A 23595-nucleotide genomic window follows, 5' to 3' on the forward strand; every position below is an offset into this window, starting at 1 on the left:
TGCAGAAAAAGTAATCTCCACCTAAACCTCACATACTATGCAAAAATTTACTCAAAACGCATCATAGATAGGAATGTTAGCTGTAAAACTATAAAACTCTAAGAAGAAAACTTAGGAGAAAACTTTTGTGACCTGGAGTTAATAAAGGAGTTTTTAGACAATAACAGCAAAAGCATAATCCACAAAAGAAAAAAAAAAGGATAAGTTACACTTCATCAAAATTACAAACTTTTGCTCTATGAAATACAGGAGAATGAAAAGACAAGCCACAGACTGGGAGAAAATAATGGCAAATCAGATATCCAAAAAAGAACTCTTAAAACTCAACAGTAAGAAAACGAACTACCTGAGGGGAAGCTGGCAGAGCAGGAAGCACAGGAATCTGTCTCCCCATCTGGACAACTGCTTGGGCAGAATCTGTCTTTGAGGTAACTATTTCGGAACTCTAGGAATCTGAAGAAGGCTTGCAACTTCCAGAGTAAGACTTAGATGGTAAAGTGCAGTTGATTTTGGTCATTTTCAGCTCTCAGCACAGCAGCATCTACCCATCTCTCACCTCATCCCCATGCCAGGCAGCTGTATACATGTTCCTGGAGCAGCCTGCACACAACTTGTAGGAGCCAGGGTGAGCAAAGAGCACTCTGTTCTCCAAATATTGGGGATCTGTGCTGACTGCTGATTCTGATCACAGAGGTGCAGAGAGTCAGGCAGCCGTTGCTCTACATCCGCCCACTGTTACAAGTCTGTCCCCCAGCAGATGGAATGACTTTCAAGAAATTTAAAGGGCTGATGCCCTTCCCTGCCCTCATTTTTTACTTTTCCCTTTTCAGGAACCAGACATTAAAATTAGCACATTCAGAAAAAACTGCATATATGGGGAAAATTAGAAAGTGGCTGCACATGCCCAAGGAAAGACTCAGAAAAAACATAAGAAGACCTAAGTTTATACCTCAGGCTGATCCTCAGCACAGAGACAGCCTATGACAATCAATAAAATAAGAACAATAATCAAAAACAATAACAAAAAACAGCAAACCCTGGGAGAGGGGGAAAACCTGATTCCAATTGTTATCATATTATTAGATCCAAATAGTCAGTATTCAACAAAAATCACAAGGCATACAAAGAAACAGGAAAGTGTGGTTCATCCAAAGGAAGACAACAACAACAATAGAAACTGGCCCGGAAAAAGACTTAATGGAAGATGTACTAGACAGAGACTTTAAAAAAGCTGTCTTAAAGATGCTCAAAGAACTAAAGGAAAATGCGGAGAAAGTCAAAACACTATGCATGAACAAAATGAAAAGATCAATAAAGAGAAATCCGCTCCCCGCCAAAAAAAAACAAATACTGAAAAGTACAATAAATGAAATGAAAAATTCACTAGACACATTCAAAGGCAGATATGCCCAGGCATAAGAAAGAAACAGCAAACCTGAAGACAATGGAAATTATTGAGTCTGAGGAATAGAAAGAAAAGATTAAAAAGAAAACCAAACAGAGCTTGAGGGACCATCAAGCAGACCAACGTAAGCATTATGGGAGTCCTAGAAGAAAAAGAGAGAATATTTGAAGAAATAGTGGCTGAAAACTTCCCACATTTAATGAAATACATGGATATAAATATCCAAGAAGCTCAATGAACTCCAAGTAAGATGAACTCAAAAAGACTAACACTAAGACACATTATAATCAAACTTTCAAAAGAGAAAGAATCTTGAATGTAGCAAGAGAAGCATCATCATATACAAGGGATCTTTAATAAGATTATTAGCAAATTTCTCATCAGAAACTTTGGAAGCCAGAAGGCAGTACACTGATACATTCAAAAGGCTGAAAGAAAAAAAAAAAAAAACCCTATCAACCAAGAATCCTATATCCAGTTAAACTGTCCTTTAAAAATGAAAGAGAAATTAAGATATTCCCAGATAAACAAAAGCTGAGGGGTTGGTGACTGCTATACCTGCCCTCAAAAAATGCTCAAGGGCATCTTGCAGGAGAAAAGAAAGGACACCAGACAGTAACCTGAAGCAGTATGGAGCAATAAAGATCTTAATAAAAGTTGATATATGGGCAATTACAATAGCTAGTATTATTGTAACGATGGTTTGTAATTCCAAATCTTGTTTTCTACATAATTTAGGAGACTAACACATTTTTAAAAAAATTAGTTCATGTTTTGGGCATACAGTGTATCAAGATGTAATTCGGTGACATCAACAACTGAAAGAGGTGGGGACAGAGCTGTAAAGCGGAGTTTTGTAAGCTATTAAAGTTAAGCTGCTATAAATTCAAATTAGTATTATAACTTAAGGATGTTAAATGTAATCTCTGTGGTAACCACAAAGAAATTAGCTATAGAATATACACAAAAGGAAATGAGAAAGGAATTTAAATATTTCACTACAAGAAATCAACTAAATACAAAAGAAGGCACTAATATAAGAAACAGGGTACATAAAAAGCTACAAGGCATATAGGAAACAAATAGCACAACAACAGAAGTCCCTCCCTATCAGTAATTACTTTAAATATAAAAAGATTAAGCTCTTCAGTCAAAAAACAGAGATTGGCATAGTGTATAAAAACACAAGATCCAATTATATGCTGTCTACAAGAGACTCGCCTGAGATCCAAAGACACCGATGGATTAAAAGTGAAAGGATGGAGAGAGACATTACATGCAAACAGTAACCAAAACAGGGCAGGGTGGCTACACTGATATCAGACAAAACAGACTTTAAATCAGAAAAGGTTACAAGAGACAAAGGACATTATATATTAATAATAGTTTCGATACAGCAAGAAAATATAACAATTATAAACATTTACATACCTAATGACAGACCATCAAAATATATGAAACAATATCTATCTATCTATCTATCTATCTATCTATCTATCTATCTATCTATCTATCTATTAAGCAAAAACTGACAGAATTAAAGGAAGAAATGGACAGTTCTAATTTCTTAATTTCCATTCTCAGTTAGGAATCAACAACAAAAGGAAAAATTCTTCCGTGCTTGCCCTTCAGTCTCCCTGCCTTGGGTGCCCTACAGAGGCTTCTTATATCACACAGTTATTCTGTCAGTTTAGGTATTCTTGGTACTAAATGTCACCTGTTCAAATCACTGTGTGTTCTATCTCCTGACTGGACCCAGATGATACCAACTGTATACTAATTTACAGACAGAACCACTCCACTCCATGCTGTGGTCACTCCAGCTCCTAATGTCTGTGGACCCTTTCTTTATTTCTCCATCTGTGTTAAACCTCAGGGTCGAGATCCAGCAAAGCCAAGCCCTGCCCTTCTCTCCATGGCCAAGTGCATGCTGACCACATGCAAGATGGTCTGGGTAGTGGGCAGGAAGCAGGAACCACAGCTATTCAAGTCAGAGAGAGCTTTCTGTCCACCCCCAGCATTGTGTCAATTTCTGATTTCACATAGTAAGAAAAAATATTTATGATCTTATCTCAGGCAAGCTGCCATGAAATGAAGAGATACTAATTCTATTAATTCTGGGAGGTTTTTTTTTTTTTTTTTTTTTTTAACATTTAGCATCTCTGAAACCAGGCTGTGTCTCACCATAGACTAACTTGAAATTGGTGAATGAGAAGGATGACTGCTGTCTGCAGATGTCGCACTGACGTCCTGTGACACACTGACGAGCCCTCCAGCACAGCAGCTGCCAGCATGCAGGCCGTGTGGCCACAGACACATAGAGCGCAGAGCCGAGGTCTTCTGGAATTGAAACCAACTCTTAACTAGGGCCCCTTGAGTCCCTCACCTACAGCTCAATCTCATCCAGCACACAACCTGAGGCCCGTCTTAGGTTCACCAGACACATTCACCACAAGTCTGTACCATAAAGACAGGCACGTCCACTGATCCTAACTTTTTTACAGATTTGCCAAGGAGTATCCAGTCTACAGAAAGCAAGTATCAAGTAACTAAGATATAGCATCATTTTCTTCATGCCAAAAAAAAAAAAAAAAAAAAAAATGTTGAGGGAGAGGGGAAAAATGAACCACCAATATGGAGCTTTAAACACACACAAGTCCGTCACACATCTGCTTATGCTATTCTGACTCACTGGACAGACCTTGGGACAGGAAAGTCAATTTAATTTTGGTGGCTGACATGTAAATTTTAGAGACAAGGTGTGAGAGGATATCAAGAGTGAAGATAAACCATGAGAAAAGGAACAGTGTGTAGAGAATAATATAGAGAAATAGCAAGTAATCTAAAATAGTACATAACAACAAATGCTACCTTCGACTAAAATCTATCACCTGCATGAGTGGGCCATGCACAGAGCCAGAGCCCCATCTGAGTTTCTGCTGAGATTCCTCAGAACCACCACTCGGAGTTAACACCAACATCTGCTGTGATGAGGAACAGGGCTGGGCGGGTGGTCAGTGGGGCCCAGTTCCTGCACCGAGAACCCCAGCTGTTCCTGAGAGCGCTCTAGGTGCAGGTTGGATGGAGCAGGCAGCCAGACCCTGGGTGCTGGCTTGCTCATGTGACTTCACGCCACACCTGCTTTCCGTGCAGCAGTGAAAAGTCTGGGCTGTCTTCACAGGGAACTCCCCATCTTCATGCGTGTAGGAACATTGTGTGACCAAGGGCACATGCACCTGCACATGGGTGCCGCTGCATTTTACTATGACCAGAGCCATGCTTAAGAGCTGCCAACGTGAGAATGAACGCTTCTTCATCTGAAGCAGCCTGAATCCCACTTTCAAAGACTGCGGTGTCTGCTCCAACTCTAAACCATGTTCCACTGGCCTAGTGACCTGCTGGCAGTAGCACTGTTCTTTTCTCTATCAGTGGTAGGTGTTGCTGCAAAGTTACCAGGTGGAACCTCTGACAGCTGCCCAATTCATGATGAGAGGACGCCTCTGCCCTCTGTAGTGGAGGGCATGCTAGAAGGTGGTGCTGGAATGCAGGCAGGTGAGCAGGGGCAGGACCCATGGCAGAGCCCCAAACCCTGAAGGTCTCCTTGGACCACTCCTTTACTGTGGGCTCCTGCTATGTCCCGATGAAGGGCTGCCCAGCTCAGCATTGCCCATTGCTTGGACTAGAAAAATCTGGTCATCTAAGTAGGGATGAGCCAATGGGAGGAAGGCAGGACTCTTTGCCTTGCGTTTCTAAGTGTGCCTTTAAAGCGCATTTGTGGGGCAGGCTCTGGTTGACAGCCAGGGCAGCTGAGCACTAGCAGACATTCACCTGGTGTGTCAGGGTGACAAGTGGACTCACTTTTCCATGTGAGATTCCCTCTTTAGGGTCATGCTGCCTCCTACCTGGCCCTTGATAGAGGTAGTGACCCCATCAGCCCAAGAGGCAAAGAACTGTCTGCCATTTATCTGAGCTGAGTGCCTCTGTGTGGACAGCACTGTTACCATCATGGGGCAGAGCGTGTCCAGGCCCTGCCATGGGTTGCATGCAGCAGTTGGTGGCACACACAACGACAGATGGCAGCAACAAGGGAGGGTACGAGAGATGCTGGTGGTGTGGGGAAGAGAGGCAATAGAGCAGTCTGCTGTCCAGAGTGACAGCCTGCATATGGATAAACTACGAGATAATTAATTTTTAAGGGGAAATAAAAGGAAGCAGAGCTCACTGCTGCTGTCCTCCTGCTCCATACCATGCACATCCCACGTGGGTCTCTTTGCATCCTCAGCAAGATGATTCTGTGTGAAGGCCTGGTTACCCTGTGTGTTATGTACAGCTGTGAAGCCCTTTATCTGCTGATGGACCCCATTGTTGCTGGCTGATGTTAAGCTCTCATGTAAGTGAGCAATTTCCAAAAAAAATAAAAAAATAAATAAAATAAATAAAGAGACAGTGTGCGACGTGCTCGCAGAGTTTACAGGCGGGAGCCAGCTGGAGGCTGTGGCACGTGAAAGATGCATTGTAGCAAACAAAGCCCCCCAGATCTGGGCAGGCATGTTAACCAGCCCAGCAAGGAGACAGTAGACAGAGGAAACCATGAAGGTGGAACCACTTCAAATGGTGCCGAAGAACCTCCCTGTGGGGGAGGGGAAGGGTGCCCACTCTTCTAGCACCTGAAGTCTCACCAGACAAAGCTGCAAGACTCAGGAAGCACGGGCAGCAGAGCCACAGATGGCTGAGACAAGTGAGTGCCGGGGATGCCGGCCATGTTGTCAAGCAGCTGTGGCCAGGGCAGCCCCACACTCAGGGACAAGAAGACACGATGGTGTCACTGTATAAGGACCCATAGTGAGGGCCCAGACTGTGCTCCGCAGGGCACACAGGTGTGCTTTACCACACATCCAGGACAAATGAGTCTTCCCCCTGACCCAAAACAGCCTCCCTCCCCAGCGCCCCCGACCCCTAGCCTTATCCCTGCCTGCACACTACTGGGTGATGTGGGCGTGTGCGGGAGCTAACGGGGATCCTCCTGCTCTCTGGAAAGTACTGCACGGCCTAGCTGCCCCTCTGCCCTGGCAGGGCTCCCATCTTCCCTGGGGGCTCCCTTTCTCAGGGCAGATAGAGGCCTGAGACCCCTGGCCACTCACTCCTGATTCTCAGTGGTGGGTTCTGGCCAAAGAAGCACCAAGTGCTCTTACGCTTCAGAGGCCTAAGGGACACCCACCCTGCACTGCACGTGCCACAATGGGCACCATCACTGTTGATAGCTGTCTGCCAATCCTGACAGCGACATGGGGCTCAGTGCTTGGCCCAGATGGGTCTCCTCATGTGCTAGTTGGATGAAAGAAAGGAGTGGACGGGAGAAGCCGAGGCCATGGTGCCCACAGCAGGCTGGCCCTGAGGAGGTTCTCAGCGAAGGTGTCCTCCCCAAACCTTCATGTTCCACACTCACTGTCACCATGCAGCACACTCCTACTCAGTTGACATGTTCTCTTTCTGATAAATACTACCTGTGCTGACATCATGCCTGTCATTCAGGTCTAAAGGCCTGGTGACTGTCTAACTAAGAAGAAAGTATTTTCAAGTTCAAGACTTGCCTTCACGACAAGCCAAGAAGACACATGACCCCAGACTGAACCTGCAGTGGAGGGAAGATGCCACACATGATGTCGCAGGGTGAGCAGATAAGAGGAACACCCCAATGTGGGACAGAGAAGCTTGCGAGGGCGTTATACCAGCGAATGCCAATCCTGTGCCACAGTCACATGAGTGAGCACCAGGCTATGGAGTGTTTTTTGGTGACGTGCCATGGCTCATGAGGCAGAGAAATCCTGTGTGTGCGGAGAAAGTGGCCGATGTTAATGGTAGGTGATCTGGGTGAGGGGGTGTATGGGCATTCTTTGTACTGTTATTTTTGCAGTTTTTCTGTGAGTTTAAAATTATTTCCAATTAAAAATTAAAAACCACTTGAAATAAATCGTCTTCCGCCATCCTGACTTCTGAATGTTAAAAAATCAGTCCTTAGCAGTTTGGGCTGCACTGAGACTTTATAACGCATTAGATAAGAACTGGAAAGATTTTGCTTGGCGAATCCCTTTTTCAGAGACAGTATCAACACTTCAGCAGCACATTCACAATCTGTGTAAGAACCGAGAAGACTGCGACCTCCTGCAGCATCACAGAGGCCACCCCACACCAACGGTCACTACGTGCATCACAGCTTCCTCCTTTACTTATTAGTAATCACAGTCCCCAACGAGGCCACAAGTTAGTTCCTGTTTCTGCTGCAACATGTCACTGAAATCGACAGAAACACGTTTCCTTCAGGATGGCCTAGTCTTTGCAGTTTTCACGCCTGCTGGCCTAACCCTGCCTGGGGTTTGTCTTACTCCCTGCAGTGCTGATGGGCTCTTGGAGAGGCACAGGCATGGAAGTATGGGCCCTGTTCGGCTCAAAGCTGCGGCTGCATCCCACGGAGTGGAGCGCCCAAATGGAAAGTTCTATGTAGGTCACGGCCCGAGTCCTGCTTCGCTATCACTTTACAAAGTCCTGGTATGGGGGAAGGTGAAAAATATCTCTGAGTCTCCACTTCTAAAAGGTGAATTTTGACAAATGCCATCAAGACCAAGAGGGCGGGGCCACCACTCTACTCATGGGCAAGACCATGAGGCTGTTTACGGGCTTGGGCCCTCGCAGGTAACATGCTCGAGATCATGTGTTCTACTGCACTGTAGCTGGCGTCAGGCAAATTGTGCCACGGTAGGGGGCTCCTTCAAACAAGAACATAGGGAAAGAAAAGCAGGTCCCTGCAGCTGAGATTTACCTGGGAGTCCCTCCTATGGTCCTGGTCACCTGGGGGTGGCCTCTGCCTAGCTCAGCCTTACTGGTCATAGGATCAAACACCAGGCCCAGAACTGCCATAACCCTGCGCATGGGACAACAGGCCCTCTGGTGTCTCTTCCTATGGAGTGGTCCTCAGCTTCCGTGCAGCCATCGAGGCAGGCTCCAGTCTTGACTGTCACACTGATCCCTTCACTGAGTTGGAAATGTTCTAGAACACCCCAAACATGCCATCATGAGTGCTAAATCTCCTTACTTTCACATTTAGACAGGCTGTGTCTGTATGGGGCTCATCATGCAGGAAGGAAGGAGACCCTAGCTCCCTTATCTCCCCTCTAACCTCCATGGCCCATCGGGCCCCCAGCTGTTGGCATCTGCTCTCCTCCAGCTCCCACCCTGCAGAACAAGTAGTTTCTTCTCTCTGATTGTCAAGGCGCTCCAGGCTAGGGCTGCCAGTTCTTTCTATTTTAAGCACGTTTCAATGCACAACTCTCTGTAGACTGAAACAAAGACAGGAGAGAAGGAGCTGTCAGATGGCCAGCCGCTTGCCACTGCAGGTGCGAAGCAGTTAAATTGTATTGTAATTTAAGAAGCTGCTCCCCACCCCCACTCCTTCTCTCTGGCAGCACCTCTGCCACCTCCAGCAGAACAGGTGCACATAGAAGCTGAGCCATCAGGTGACTGGCACCTGGTGGAGGTGGCACAGTCATGGATGATGCTGCCTGTGCTGCTAGTGCCTGGTGGCCCCACACACACCCACCGGTTTCTCTGCTGGGTACGTCCTGATGGAGCAGTGTCCCTGAACCCACACCCCAGCCTGCACATTCTGCTGGCCATCCCTGGCCCAGTGCACAGCCTGAGCATCTAGCAGGGAAGCAGCTATGAAACGCAGGGAGGCTGGTGACCTGGGTGTAAACAGGATCTATCAGGAGTCAAGGGGGGAATGGGTGGTACAGGGGACTGGCTGAGAGCCAGAAAAGGATTCTAAAGTGTGACTGTGGCTGAAGGCTCTGGACGGACCAATGGGGCAGAGGCGAGAGCCCAGGCAGAGGGTGGTCAGGGAGTGACAGCAATGGCTCAGGACCCTAAGAGTGCCACGGAAACTGCCCATAGGCCGTGAAGGAGCAAGGCCGTGTCTGGAGGTTGTCACATCTGGGGAAGAGAGCCTGAGAGAGTGACAACCCAGCGAGGGCTGCAGGCGGGCCTCTACGTGGGTACATTCTGTGTGCCTATGGGCCCACCAGGTAAGAGGTTTTCTTAGGTAAAGAGAATACCTACTTCTTGATGTCATTCTGAAAATTTTCATAATATTACACTTAAAAGTATCCAATTTCCACCTATTTCCTTACACGAAAACATTCAACAACAATCTCCTCAGTCCTCCCATTTTAGATGTGTAAACTGTGTCCCACAGGGCAAGTCCTGTCCTCAGTCTCTCCTTGCACAGGTGAGATGCAGAACTGGGAGTCTGACTGGGCCAGTGATGCTCATGAAGAAGGAAAAGGTAGAATGAGGACTCAATATTTTCATTTTTGAAACCTCAGGGTAACAAAAATCAATCGCATGTGATGTCTAGTATGGATATTAGCTACAGAGAAAATAATTTCCTTTTAAATCAAAATTCCATTTCCCACTAATCTCTAAACCTTTCTGGTACTCCCCTTCACTTAGGATCAGCGCTTTTGTAGCTATTAAAATCTTCACTGAACTAAAACAAATAAGACAATGTTCCTTTCTTCTTCTTTTTTACCCTTGCCAATTTTAGAACATAGAAATTAAGAGAGGAACCAATGATCTCAGTAGAAGTGGGTAACCTTAATTCTCTGGGGCTCTGTGAACTGCCCAAAGGCCTTCAGTAAGGCTGCTGCAGCAGCTACACCTGCCATGGCAGTCTGTGTTGGCGTCCGCTCTGAGTGGGTGCTAGGGTCCTACCAACATAGAATTTTTAACCATGTCTCAACTACAACGACCTGTTTTAACTTGGACTGTCCTTAGCCAAGGCTGTCATGACTCAACTCAAAGCAATCCCAGTGGATGGATCCCAGGGAGGGGTCAGGCAGAGTGCTGGGGGTCAGGGCACAGCTGGGCCTCAGTTGTCCTCTTACACTGTCCACATGGTGGGCAATGCCTGGAAACACTAGTGGACGCCCATGGCAAATGCCAGCTAGCATCTCCATCATCCAGGAGGGCTGTCCCTGTGCAGTGGCGACTCCATCTCCAAAGCAGAGAGATCTTCAACCTTTGTGACTGGCCTGCTGGGTGGTCATGATCGTGCAATGCCCATGTGCTGCCAGCTGAGAGCAGAATGACTCACCTTAGTGTCCTTCTCATTTCCTTCCGCATGGAGGATGTAGGGGCAGCCCTCCTTCTGAGGGCTTGGATTTTCTGAGACAATGCGCACCTCAACGCCTGGCAGCGGGATGCCCACAGAACCTGCAGGGAAAGGAGAAACATGAGAAAGGAGATGGGTCAGAGGCATTCCGAAGGAGAGGACCGCATGCCTGAGGTGCTCAGATCCCACCTGGATGTCACGCACAGAGGGGAGAAGACCCGAGAACCAAGAGCACGGGGCCCCACCCTGCTCCAGCAGCAGCAGCAGCAGCAGCAGCAGCAGCAGCAGGCACCGCCAGTACGCGCAGCTGCCAACAGGGGGTGAGGCCTAGCTCCGAATGCTCCACAGCACCTTCATTCACCTCGGGAAGGCCTGCCGGCACCCAGGGCAGGATGCTGGGATGGCTTCCACTTGTACTCCAGCACCTCACTGAGCAATAAAGGGCATAGAAATACTCCTGTACAGAGAAGGTCCCAAGGGGCACCGATGCCAGAAGTTAGGTGGTGAGCAGGGATCCTCATGGCAGGGGGATAACATATCACTGGCATTCTGGCTCATTTATTAGCACGTATGGTTTATTTAGTGTCTACATCCCAACCAAAGCCCCTAGCATGGTGGGCCAGCTTACAATCAAACTTTGAACCTACACAGGTAGGCAGGTGACCAGGATGTGCCCCACAGCCACTGTAATGAATGACTAAGGTGGGACAGAGATTCTAACACCAAACACTCAGCATCAGTGAGAATTCACTTCAAAGTCTCAGGCCCTTTGTTTTAATAGCTGGACTCAACGAGGATCTGTTAGGGGATAAACGTCCCAGGAAGGCAGGTCAGCAAACTCTCTGCAATCCACTCAGTGTCCTCCATGCAGATATTTCACATGGCCTGTTACATCAGTCTCATTTTACTACAACAGTGCTCTCTTGTCCTCCTCGACCTGTCTTCTGTGCCTCAGGTCTTGGTGGGGTACAGCCTGGGCCCTATAACCCTGAGCTCTCTGCTGTTTCATGTTCTGGAGGTCTCGCTCCTCAACTCTGGTCTGAAATGTATCCCTGTCCTGTGGGAAGCAGAGGCACCAGCATTCTCCTATCTCTTCTTCTTTCTTCTCCTTCCTCCTTCTCCTTCTCCTCCTCCTTCTTCTTCCTCTTCCTCCTCCTCCTCCTCCTCCTCCTTCTTTCTCCTTCTTCTCTCCTTCTCCTCCTCCTCCTCCTTCTTTTTTTGCTTCCAAAGATTTTTCAAATTAAAGTGAAATCCATATAAGATACAATAAGATACAATTGATCATTATAAAGTGGCAATTCAGTGGCATCTGCCACATTCATGGTGTTATGCAATCATCATCACCATCTAGTTCCAGAACTTTTCATTACCCCAGAAGGAAGCCTGTACCTAGCAGCAGCCACTTTGTACCCCCACCCCACTCCCATCCCCCTGCACCGCATTACTGATCTGATTTCTGTCTCTGTGGATTTGCCTGCTCTGGACATTTCATATAAAAGGAATAATGCCCCCATCTCTTCTTTGAGGTACACCTACATAGGTACCAGGACACTCAAGACTCTAGATAACCTGGAAGCAGGGGCATTTCATTTGCAGTGTGGAGACAAGACATAGAGACCAGAGACGAGGACTAGCCTGTGAATGTGGAAGTGGGTCCAAGCCTAGACCTTCCTGACCTCAAAGGCCATGCTTTTCCTGCTGCATGGCTCAGCCTGACCCTGGGTACAGTGAAGACCAGCTGCCACTTTGCAGACACTAAGTTCAGTTTCCAGTTGATCTCAAGGTCATCATCTTTTCTAGACTAAATGACTCCTTTCTTTGTGGATCTCTCTTTTCAGTGACAAGTTTAATTCCTGTCATCTACACTATTCTTCTCTGGACTTAATGGTTTGATGAGGACTAACAGACACACTGGCAGAGTGACAAGCCGGGGCCACAGCCCTGACTGCTGGGATGCTCGCCCAAGCCAGGGGTCCGAGGTCTCCAGATGCTCCCAATTGCTCATGTTTCATGGTGAAAGCTTCAGTAGGCTAACCTTGGTTTTAGCCCTTAGTGATTAGTATGTGTGTAAACCCCACAAAACATACAGTTCAAGGGAGGAATTGGGCAGATAATGTGCAGAAAAGAAAGGCCGCATGTGAGAGGCAGGGATGCTCAGACAGGCCACACTGACCTGGTGCCCTTGGCACTGCTGCAGACCCTGTGGAGCTTACAACACTCCCATAATCTGTATCAATAAGATGTTTCTTGCTGCTTGAACAAGGGTGATGTAGTGCTGGGCAGGGTGATTAGCCTGAATAACGAGAAAACAGCAAATACTGGAAATTGATTTATTACCCTCTGAGACTGGTCAGATATGATTTCTTCAAGTACCTGCCAGAGATAAAGAGTTCCATGAACACACCTTAAGCAATCAGGCAGAATGTGATTATTTCATCAGCAGGCACTTCATCAACTTAAGTACAGAATCTTAAGCAGGACCAACCACCTCACTCAGAAATAAAAGCCAACTTGCTCCTTGTTCCCTTTCTTCCGAGAGGCCCATCTTGGTGGCATGACGCCTGCTCAGGCCTTACAGAGGCCTCTCAGACAGCAATGCCTCCTCAAGTGTAAGCCCTGCGCTTGTCTCCCCAACAGGAAGAAAACAGAGGCTCCATCCAGGTCCTGGGACCACAAAGAGATGCGTGTGGACAAGGAGGCCTCAGGCAGGGGAGGCACATAGCTATTGCGGGGAGCACATGTGGAGAAAGTTAAGCACCTGGTCTGACAAACTGCCCCTCACCTTCAGTAGGTCACTTTAGTGATGCCAGTAACAACTGGTGTTAACCACAGCTTCTGCCTGACTTGACTACAAATCAGAGGTTCCCACAACCCCTTCCTGGGGTTCAATAATTTGCTAGAGCGGTTCACAGAACCCAGGAAAAACAGTTTACTTACTAGAAGACCAGTTGTCATAAAGGATACAATCTCTGAACGGCCAGATGGAAGAGTATCTAGGGCAGGTATGGGGGAAGGGGCTTCGAGCTTCCATGCTCTCCAGGCGAGCCACCCTCCCAGCACCTCCATGCATTCACCAGAATTTCAATTATGCAGGCGCGACTGATTAAACCATTGACCACTGGTGATTAATTCAGCCTCCAGCCTCTTTTCCTTCCCAGGTGGTTGGGATGGGGCTGAAGTTCCACCTTCCAATCACCTGGTTGGTTCCCCTGACAACCAGCCCCCATCCTTAGGAGTCTTCCAAAAGTCATCGCATTAACACAAACTCAGGTGTGGTTGAAACAGGCTTGTTATAAATAAACAAAGACACTTAGGACCTAGGAAATTCCAAGAGTTTTAGGAGGTCTGTGCCAGGAATAAGGACAAAGACCAAATATATATTTCTCATCAGAAAAGAGATACATGGTCTTCCTCTTTGAATGCAAAAAGGCCAGCCTCCCCATCCACCACCCTCTGCCTGCCTCCTTTCAATCCACTCATTTCTCTTTTGAATATTTTTTTTAATAAGGAAGAAACTACCCCTCCACACACACTCTTCCTGCTCCTCTCTGTTCAGTAAGGCCTCTTCTCTCCTCTCAAAGTGAAAGTTACAAACCGTTAAGCTCTATAATGAAAGTGCTGACCGAATATTAATTAATCATGGCATCACGAACACAACAATAGAGTTAAACTGTCAAGGCAGAGACAATGACTTCAGTTTCACAGCCCTGTTGATTCATTAAAGTGAAGTCCACGCAGGGAAGAGACTGAAGCCAGGGGTGGGGCAGCCACAGAGCCCCGCAAACACTCCACCCCACCCCCATGCTGGCCCTGGCAGAACAGGCTCAATTGGCAGCAGCCACCCCCTAGCACCATGCTGACATCCCACTCCCCTAGCACCACGTGGACCGTGCCACCCACCTAGCACCATGTGGATAGTGCCCCTGCTTAGCACCACGTGGACAGTGCCGCCCTCCTAGTGTCCATCCTGGCAGCAGTGCTGGCCACAGTCAGAAGGGGCATGTCATTCTTCCGCCTCTCTAAAACAGTTGTCAGCTCTTTCCAGATAACTTTAATTGGCCTGCAGTTCCGTCCAGCATCTGGGGAGCGAGGCCGCTCTGCAGCTGGTCCCGAGAGAATGGAAACAGGCCAATAAGGTCCTGGAGCTCCTGTCAATGATCCACGGAGTCCCACTGCAGGAGCCATTAGCGCCTCTGATCTCAACCACCAATTAGAGTGTCATTAGGCCCAGCAGCACTCAGCCATGAATTATTCATCTCCCTTCACGGTACCCACATGGGACACAGGGAATGAACGATGGGATCAGACCCAGAGCTTAACACTCGGCAAACATCCACCCTCACGCAGTGAGTCCCTCCTTTGAGGGTGACCTTGCCCTTCCATGCTCCCGTCAGGTTTTGAGAGCCTTTAAATGAATCCTAGTGGTAGTTAGGCGACCACAGGAGCATCATTTAGAGGCTGTGCAGGCACCAGAAAGGGGCCTCCAGAAATAACCCCCGCGCTGGGAGCAGGTGTAGGAAGGTCAGGAGGAGCAGCATGGCTGTGTCCTGAGTGTGAAGGGGACACAGGCTGGGGCTCCAACATGAGTCCACAGCCTCTGGCTGAAACAAGCCCCAGCCCAGGAAGAGAGGTGCAGAGATCTAAAGAAAACCTCCTCAACCGGATTTTTCAAGAAATGTATTTTAGGGATTTTCATGTAGCACACTTGAATTTAATATTGAGGGTTACTTTATTCACTTTTTTTTTCCAAACCAACGAACTAGCAGTGCACTTGACTGTTAGAGGCTTGCTTTATAGATGAGAAACCATCATGGATATTTGATACCAGTTTTTAGAAGAGTAACTACACCTAGTTTACTTTCTAATGTTCCACGCATGGTCTTTAAGGCCTGAGTAAGAGCTGTAGCCATAAATTAAGATTCAAAAATTTCTGCCCAATAAACAAGTCTTGAGGTTCCACATCAGAGGGAACTGGAGAAGGCCAGGACAGTTGGGAACTTTCTTGGTGTATCTCTGTCCAGGGTGGCTGCTTTCCTGGCTCCCTCCACCATCTGAGGGTGAATCCCCAGCTGGGCCTTTGAGCCTCCGACTTGCAACTTGCCTGCGGACAATCCCCAAGTCTCCTTCCTACGGATGGTCCCTACATCGCCCTTTGCTCTCTCCATCCCGTTCTGGCTCCTGGTCTTGGCTTCTCAACCTTGTATTTGCTCTTGCAATAAAGGCTCGGAAGGTTTCCTGTCCTCCCCGCCCCCTTTTCTTCCTTTAAACTGGGCTGTCTACTGTGCCACTGTGCCCTAGCAAAGTGGGCATCCCTATCTAATGGTGTGAATGTCTGCTCGGTCATATACTCGCTCTGTGGCCTTGGGCAGGTTACATGATTTTTTGAAGCCTCAGTCCTTGTCTGTCAGTTGGTAAGGTCATCTTTATATCAGGGGCTGTTCTGGAGACAGTTGGGCAGCTTCTTAGAAAGCGGAGCACAGACCTACCTTCTAACCTAGCAATCCCACTCCGAGGGATTTACCCATGAGAAACAAAGACAATGCTCACATGAATCTCTGCACAGCACGTTTACAACAGCTCTGCTGGTAACCATCCAGAACTAGACATAACCCAGTATCCTTCGGCTGGTGAACAGTTTAACAAACAGTGGCCATGAATCTTATGTGGCAATGTAAAGGGACATGTGACGACACAGAGAAGTCTCAGATTTATCCTAAGTAAGAGAAACCAGATCCAAAAGGTTGTGTAAACACAAGTAAGTGCCTACCTGGCTGTGGGGAGGAGGTGCTGACTATGCAATCTGAGGCAATTCAACCCTTCTATATCTTGGGTGTGATGGTAGCTACACGACTACTCACAGAACTGAACATGAGAAGGGTGAATTTCATTGTATATACAAGATAAATAGATCTACAGCTAAAATTATAGATGTAGGATTATTTTACTTTTACTTCTAATGAGACATCGCTTGTGTTTTGGACACACTGGAGGTGACTTCTCGTGAGAACAAGGAGAAGGCTGAGAACAGACAGAACACATTCCCATCTTGGGTCTTTTCTCTGCTTGTTAAGGACCCAGGATGTGAAGGTCTGTTTAAGTGAAAGTCGGAGTGGAACATCTTAGAGGAGGCTGGACAGGAAGACCAAAGGACAAAAACCCGTCTAGAGCAGTGGGTCATCCAGATGCATGTAGGTCACTGAGCACAGGCGGTGGATACTCTCACCCCCTCCCCCCGCACCTGCTGTCTCTCCTGACACTGGTCTTGAATGGCTCAGGGAACCTGTGGGGGGCTGCCAATGTGCATTGGTCTGGATATAAGCAGCACCCACGCTAGGAGGTAGTCTGCCAAGCACATGGGTTCTGGTAGTTCCCCTTCTCACCTGTCTCCCCAGGTCACCTGAGAAGGACACTGGTATAAAGAACGCCTTCTGTCCTGTCCTTAACTGACCATTTGGGAGAAAAGTGAGTGTCCAAAGGGAATAGGCGGTTCTCCAGGCCCGGTGGGGCGGCATCCTCTATACACTGGCCCACCTGAGGGGTACAGAGGGAGAGTCCACAGCTGGTGGGCACTGTGCATACCTGGCAGGCGAGCTGCTGCGGTCAGGGGGTTAGACAAGGCCATGCCGGTCTCCGTCATCCCGTACCTCTCCAGCAGGATGTGGCCTGTGATGTTCTTCCACTTCTCCAGCACAGGCAGGGGCAAGGCGGCCGATCCTGAAACCATCAACCTACCCAGCAAACCAGAGGTGACCTTAGCTTTTGAGATGACACCATTCTTCAGTACAATAAAAAACAAGGCAGAGCATTCTTCATTCAATATCACTATTTTAAAATTCATGATAAAACTATAGTTGGGGCTAAAATTTAATTTGTTCTTTGAAAAGAATTTGTTGGGTAGATTTTAAAATATAAATAGGTCTTCAAAAGGATGAGCAATCAAAGTAAAAGAAGAAAATAGTCTTAGGATCTTTGGTGGCATTCTTTGCAAATAATTAATATGCCATTCACAAATAACCCTAAATAACAACAACAATAAGATGATTATGACAGAATTTAGTTCATGGATAAAATGCTACCAGGTCAGAGGAGTAGGTGAGGCAAGCGAGAGGAGACAGTTCACGGCTGAGGGATGTATGCACTACCTTGTGCTAATGGGCTCATGAAGGTGACAGTGACATTTATAAAACATCTGAGAGCTCCACAATGCTCTGGCATATACTGTGTCACTTAAGCATTATGTGTAGAAAGGAAGAGATTTTTGGTTCTAGTTCAAGCAGAAGTAATGACCACTGCGCTTCCTCACAAGTGTGTACAACTCACAATGTCATGAGCCCAAACTGGTCAGGTCTCGGGGTCTCTGTCACCCCAGAAATCACCCTGGTTTCCTCTCATATCATTTCTGCCCTGGGTTCTGTAGGAATCGGTAGAAAGTGCTCCTAAGCCCATGTTCATATTGGTGGCTGAGCATCGGACACTTCCATCAGCAGCTGCCCAAACCCACAGTTCCCCGTGAGAGGGTGGGCTGGCAGCTGATGGGCAGCCGGCAATCTCAGACTGGGGCTGTAGTTCCACCAAAAGAAGAGGAACAGAGGAGTGGTGGGAGCGAAATCATAATAATATCAAATATTTGTCTTGGCTAATTCGGAATTCTCTCTGGGAAACAAAGGTGCCCTTCCTGTGTTCTTAAGGACTAAGAATCGGATGCACAGAATGGCACGAAGTCCACGGGGATATGCACACAAATACATTCAGAATTTAAAATTCTTGTTTGTCTAGCAGCTCACTCACTGAGGTGTTAAAAGGTTGTGCTCGCCACAGACATAGCTTGTGTCTCTGTGGTGATGTGCGTCTTTTGGGCCTGTGAAACTCACCACGCTGCTCACTTAGGTGTGCGCTCTAAGGGTCACACTTCAATAACAAACGGGGAGAGGAGCGTATCACGTCCACAGTTCTTAAGAGTAAAGAGCACACTTCACGTCACTGAAGGACCCCAAAGACTCTGGCGTACCTCTGTCAAGAGGGATGTGATGGGGCCCCCAGCAGGGAGGACTCCAAGAGCCGCAGACTATGCTGGAGAGAAATGATACAGAGGGGGTGGGGGCACATAGATGTGGGGTCAGAAAGGACGGAAATGAGACGGTCAGTTCACTGTCCTCACCCCCATCTTTCAGACTCTGCCGCAAGACCGATAGAGAAAAACAGATAGAATATAGAGATATACATGCAGATCGCTCTACAGAGGGATAGGCTAGAGATACAGATACAGAGTACATGCAGATATGTAGAGACTGTAGATATAAATACGTACATGTATATTTTAAAGGAAATGGAAAACACCGCTTCCTAACACTTAGCAGAACTGATTTATTAGAAGTAAGTTATATTTGTGGATCTTTAAGACTTTCTAGATGGGAAGATGGAGTATTTTCATTTACCTGATCTTTTCTTTACAAACTGCACGTACGAAATCCTGGACATGAGGCTGGGTAAAATGCTTGTCATAATAATCCATCAACTTGCTGTATATTGTAGGCACTGCCATAAATACATTAACCTGTGGAGTTTCAGAACTTAAGAACTTTTCCCAAACCTAAAAAGAAAGAAAAAAACATAGTAAAAAAGATCAGAAAGCATGCACACATGCACGTGCATGGATGCCTCTGTTCCAGGAACAGTGTTCCTAATGGAGGCTTCTCCTTTTCTGAAGTGTTAAAGGGTCCATAAGTGGTTCCCACCTAAAAAGGCATCTCGCTTTTATATGGTGACGACGTCTCTGGCCATTCCCGTGGAAGTCGCTCTGTGCTGGAGGACATTCGTGTCTGGCCCTAGGTATGACCTGCGAGGAGGAAGAAGGTCCAGAGAGAAGGGCAGGTACAAGGTTCCAGCCTCAGATCTGCTGTCAGGAGAGATGTGGCACCTCAGACTCCTCCGAGTGGCCATCGGTGAGTCTGAGAGTCAGCACAGTGACTGGCCCAGAGGGGCAAGTGACAGATGGTAAACAGACGACATTTTCTCTTCTATTGAAAAAAGCCAAGTGAATTTTGTATTTCACTCCATGACAGATGCTTTTTGTTTTAATATAAAGATGCTTCAAGTTTCTCACCAGTTAAAGTGCTTGTGTGTTATCCCTAATCTTCAAAAAAAAAAAAAAAATCTGGTGTATTATGCTCATTTTGAGGTTCTCGTCACAGCAGTCGTGTATATGCCCATGGTCAGGAAAGAGAGCAGAGAACTCATGGCACTGGGTGCCCAGGACACTGTATGCAGACAGAGCTTGCACCTAAGTCATTTGAAACTTTGGATAAACAGATACCAATGCTGCAGTCCAGCCCCGACCAATCTTAATTCCTAATTGGAGGGTAGTAATTACTTCCTCACCATAGCTGCCAGACAGAGGAAAGGATGCCTTTCTGGGGAAAAATAATATCATTCTTTTAAAGACAATGACTGGCATCTCCCTCCCTCCCCCAAATTACAAAGCATGTAAGAAAAGAGAAAAATGTGAACCATGATTAACAGGAAAAAAAAGTCAACAGAAGCAGACTCTCAGAAGATCCAGATGTTGGAATTTTCCGACAAGGAATTTAAAATAATTACAATAAGTGCTAAGGAATTTAGAAGAAAGATGAACAAAATGAGGGAAAATCAAAGATTTCATCCAAGGAGTGGAACTGCAAAAAGGACCATTCTAATACTGGAAAATATATTATCTGAAATTAAGATAATATATTGGATAGACTTAACCGATTAGATGCAGCAGAAAAAAGATAAAAGAAGTGAAAAATGAGTCAGCGAAAATAATCTAAACTGAAGTATAGACGGGGAAGAAAAAGGAAAAGAATAGAGTGTGAGTGACATGTGGGCCACATGAAATAATCTAACATGATATAATTGTAGTCCTAGAAAAGGAAAAGAGAGAAGAGCTAAATAAGTGGAGAGATAATCCATGTCCGTGGATTGGAAAACTCGATATTGTTAAGATGGAACTCTCCGCCAACTGAGCTATGGCTTCAATGCATTCCTCCCCACAAACCCCAGCAAGCACTGTTGTGCAAATTGACAAGCTGACCTTATGATTTACATGGAAAAGCAAAGGATCCAGAGGAGCCAAGACTTCCTTTCTCAGAGTGAAAAAGAAGAAAGAATAAAGGTGAAGGATACATCTCCTACTCCAAAACCTACTCTAAAGCAACAGGATCAATGCAGTATGGGACACAGAGATCAAGAGAACAGATGAGGGTCCAGAAATAAACCAATACATTGCTGGCCAAGTGATTTTTGACAAAGGGGCCAAGTCACTTCGATGGGAGAAAGAATAATCTTTTTTAACAAACTACTGAGACAACTGAAATCCACATGCAAGAAGATAAATTTTAGACCTTGACTTTACCGTACACAAAAATTAACCCAAAGTGGATCAGAGACCTAAATGTATGAGCTAAAACTACAGAACTTCTAGGAAAAACAAGAGAAAATCTTCATGATCTTTGGTTAAATAAATTTTCTTAGATATGACACCAAAGCATGATCTTGAAATTTGAAAATTTATAAAATGGATTTCATCAAAATTATATACATGTGTTTCAAAAGATGCCATTAAGAAAATGAAAAGACAAGCCAAACCAGGCGAAAATATTTGCAAACCATATATCTGATAAAGAAGTTGTGTCCAGAATCTATAACAAACCCTTACAACTAACAATAAGAAGACAAATAACCTAGTTTAAAATAGGCCAAAGATCTGAATAGACAGTTCACCAAAGAGGTTGCAAGTAAAATCGTGAAAAAATGTTCAACATCATTAGTCCTTAGGGAAATGCAAAAACATCGACAACAACAACAACAACAACAAACCCACGAGATACTTCGTTTCCACTATAATGACTATAGCAATAATTCACAAATCCAGTAAAAAAGTATTGGCGAGGATGTGGAGAAACTGTACCCCTCAAACACTGCTGGCAGGAATGTAAAAATACAGCACTTTAGAAAGCTGTTTGGCAGTTTTTTTAAAACATTCGACATAAACTTACCACACAACCCAACAACTCTATTCCTACACATCTACTAAGGTAAATGAAAACATGTCCACATGTCTGTATGCAAGTGTTCACAGCACCAATATTCTTAATAGACAAAAACTGGAAGTGATCCAAATGCCCATCAAATGGTAAATGGATGAACAAAATGTGGGACAGACGTACGTGGGATGCTATCCAGGAACAAAAGGAACAAACTACTGATACACATGGTACAATATGGATGAAACTCAAACATGCCATACAGAATGAAAGAAGCCAGACACAAAACACTACATATTATACGATTCTATTTATATGCAAGGTCCGGAAAAGGAAAATTCTAGAGACAGAAGGCAGACAGGGACTGGGTGTGGGAATAGGGATTGAGATAACGACTGCACGACTCTTTAAATTTACTAAAAATCACTGAATCATTTATAATAGGTGAATTTTGTGGCATGTGAATTACATGCATGACCCTGTGACAGAGTAATTTTACCCGTTTGCTCTAAAGAAATATAAGAGTACATGTAGAAAAAAACTTACATGAGAATGTTCCCAACAGCTTCATTCATAAAGCCTAACATGGGAACAACCAAAATGTCCATCAACAGGAGAATGGATGAACAACAGTGGGCTACTTGGTGATAAAACAGAACTAACCACTGACACATGTAACATGGATAAATCTCAAAAATATTATGATCAGAGAAAGAGGTGAGACACAAAAGAGTACACATGCTATAGTTCCACTATATGCAAAGTTCAAGAGCAGGTAAATGAATTTAAAGCGATAAAAATCAGAAGAGGTGGCCTCCTCTAGTAGGGTGACTGGAAGGAGGCATGAGAAACTTTTGGCATGTGGGAATGTTTTATAGCCCCACCAGAGAGTACATGACACAGGTGTATTCATCAGAACATACTAAACCACACACTTAAATCTGTGCATTGCACTTCATGGGCACTATACTCCAATAAAAGGAAATTAAAACATACCCACCCGAGTGGCTAAAACTGACAAAACTGACAATACTATGTGTGGGTAGCACGTGGAGTAACTGGAGCGCTCACACACTGCTGGTGGGAGTAGAAAACATGCAACTACTTTGGAGAACCCTTTGCTGTTGGATCAAAATTAAATACACTTCCAGCCCAGCTGGTATCTAGCACAGTACGTAGAGATCTAAAAGAAATATCTACAGAAAGATCTGTATGAGAATGATTATAGGAGCTTTATTCATAATATACCCAAACTAGAAACAATCCAATGTCCTTCAATAGCAGAATGGATAAACTGTGGCCTTTTATATAACACAATACAACACGGCAATACAAAAACAAAACAAAACAACAACAACAACAAATTACAATCGATGCAATGGAAGAATAAAGCTTAAAATAGTATGATAAACTAAAAAACACAAAAGAACACATACTGTTGAATCCACTTACACAAAGAACACATAAAACTAATCTACAGTGACAGAAACCAGACTGGTGCTACCTCTGAGTGTGTGGGGATGTGGGGTACTGACAAGAAAGGGTATGAGAGAACATTTTGGGGCTAAATGTTCTCTGTCTTTACTGATGGTAACTATTACACAGATGTATTCATACGTATAAATGCATTAGCTGCATACTTAATTTACATGCATTGACTATAAGTCATACCTGCATGTAAAATAAAAGAATCCATGACAACATTCCATATTTTACAAACCATACCAAATTAACGGCTCTAGGTAGTAAGCATCAGTGAGTGCTGACATCACAAAGTGAGAGACAACCAGGCATATGTGCCCCTGCTGGAGGAACATGGATAGCATCTCTGAAGTCTCCTTCCCACCAAAGCAAAACAAAAACCCTGAATCTTATCATGCCCCGAGATCTAATTACCAATTTCCAGCAAATACAGGGTATAGGGACACACATTAAATAACACCACAAGCATGCAATCCACAAAAACAGACTGTGGGAAAGTCTACAGGACATACAGCCTAATT

General features: G+C 45.5%; 1 protein-coding gene across 5 annotated transcripts in view; it reads right to left on the reverse strand.

Moving 5' to 3' along the window:
• The window catches only part of ACSF3 (acyl-CoA synthetase family member 3), a 59760-nt gene that overhangs the window by 22451 nt on the left and 13714 nt on the right, over positions 1 to 23595 (reverse strand). For all 5 annotated transcript variants that reach the window (XM_039888645.1, XM_039888647.1, XM_039888643.1 and 2 more), the window contains 3 exons: positions 19007 to 19161; positions 17151 to 17299; positions 10554 to 10672 (listed from right to left, as the gene is read on the reverse strand). In XM_039888645.1, the coding sequence (XP_039744579.1) occupies positions 10554 to 10672; positions 17151 to 17299; positions 19007 to 19161 (423 nt within the window). The remainder of the gene's footprint in view (positions 1 to 10553; positions 10673 to 17150; positions 17300 to 19006; positions 19162 to 23595) is intronic.

This window comes from Pteropus medius, unplaced genomic scaffold (genome assembly GCF_902729225.1).
Source record: "Pteropus medius unplaced genomic scaffold, Ma_sr-lr_union100, whole genome shotgun sequence".
Taxonomy (NCBI): Eukaryota; Metazoa; Chordata; class Mammalia; order Chiroptera; family Pteropodidae; genus Pteropus; species Pteropus medius.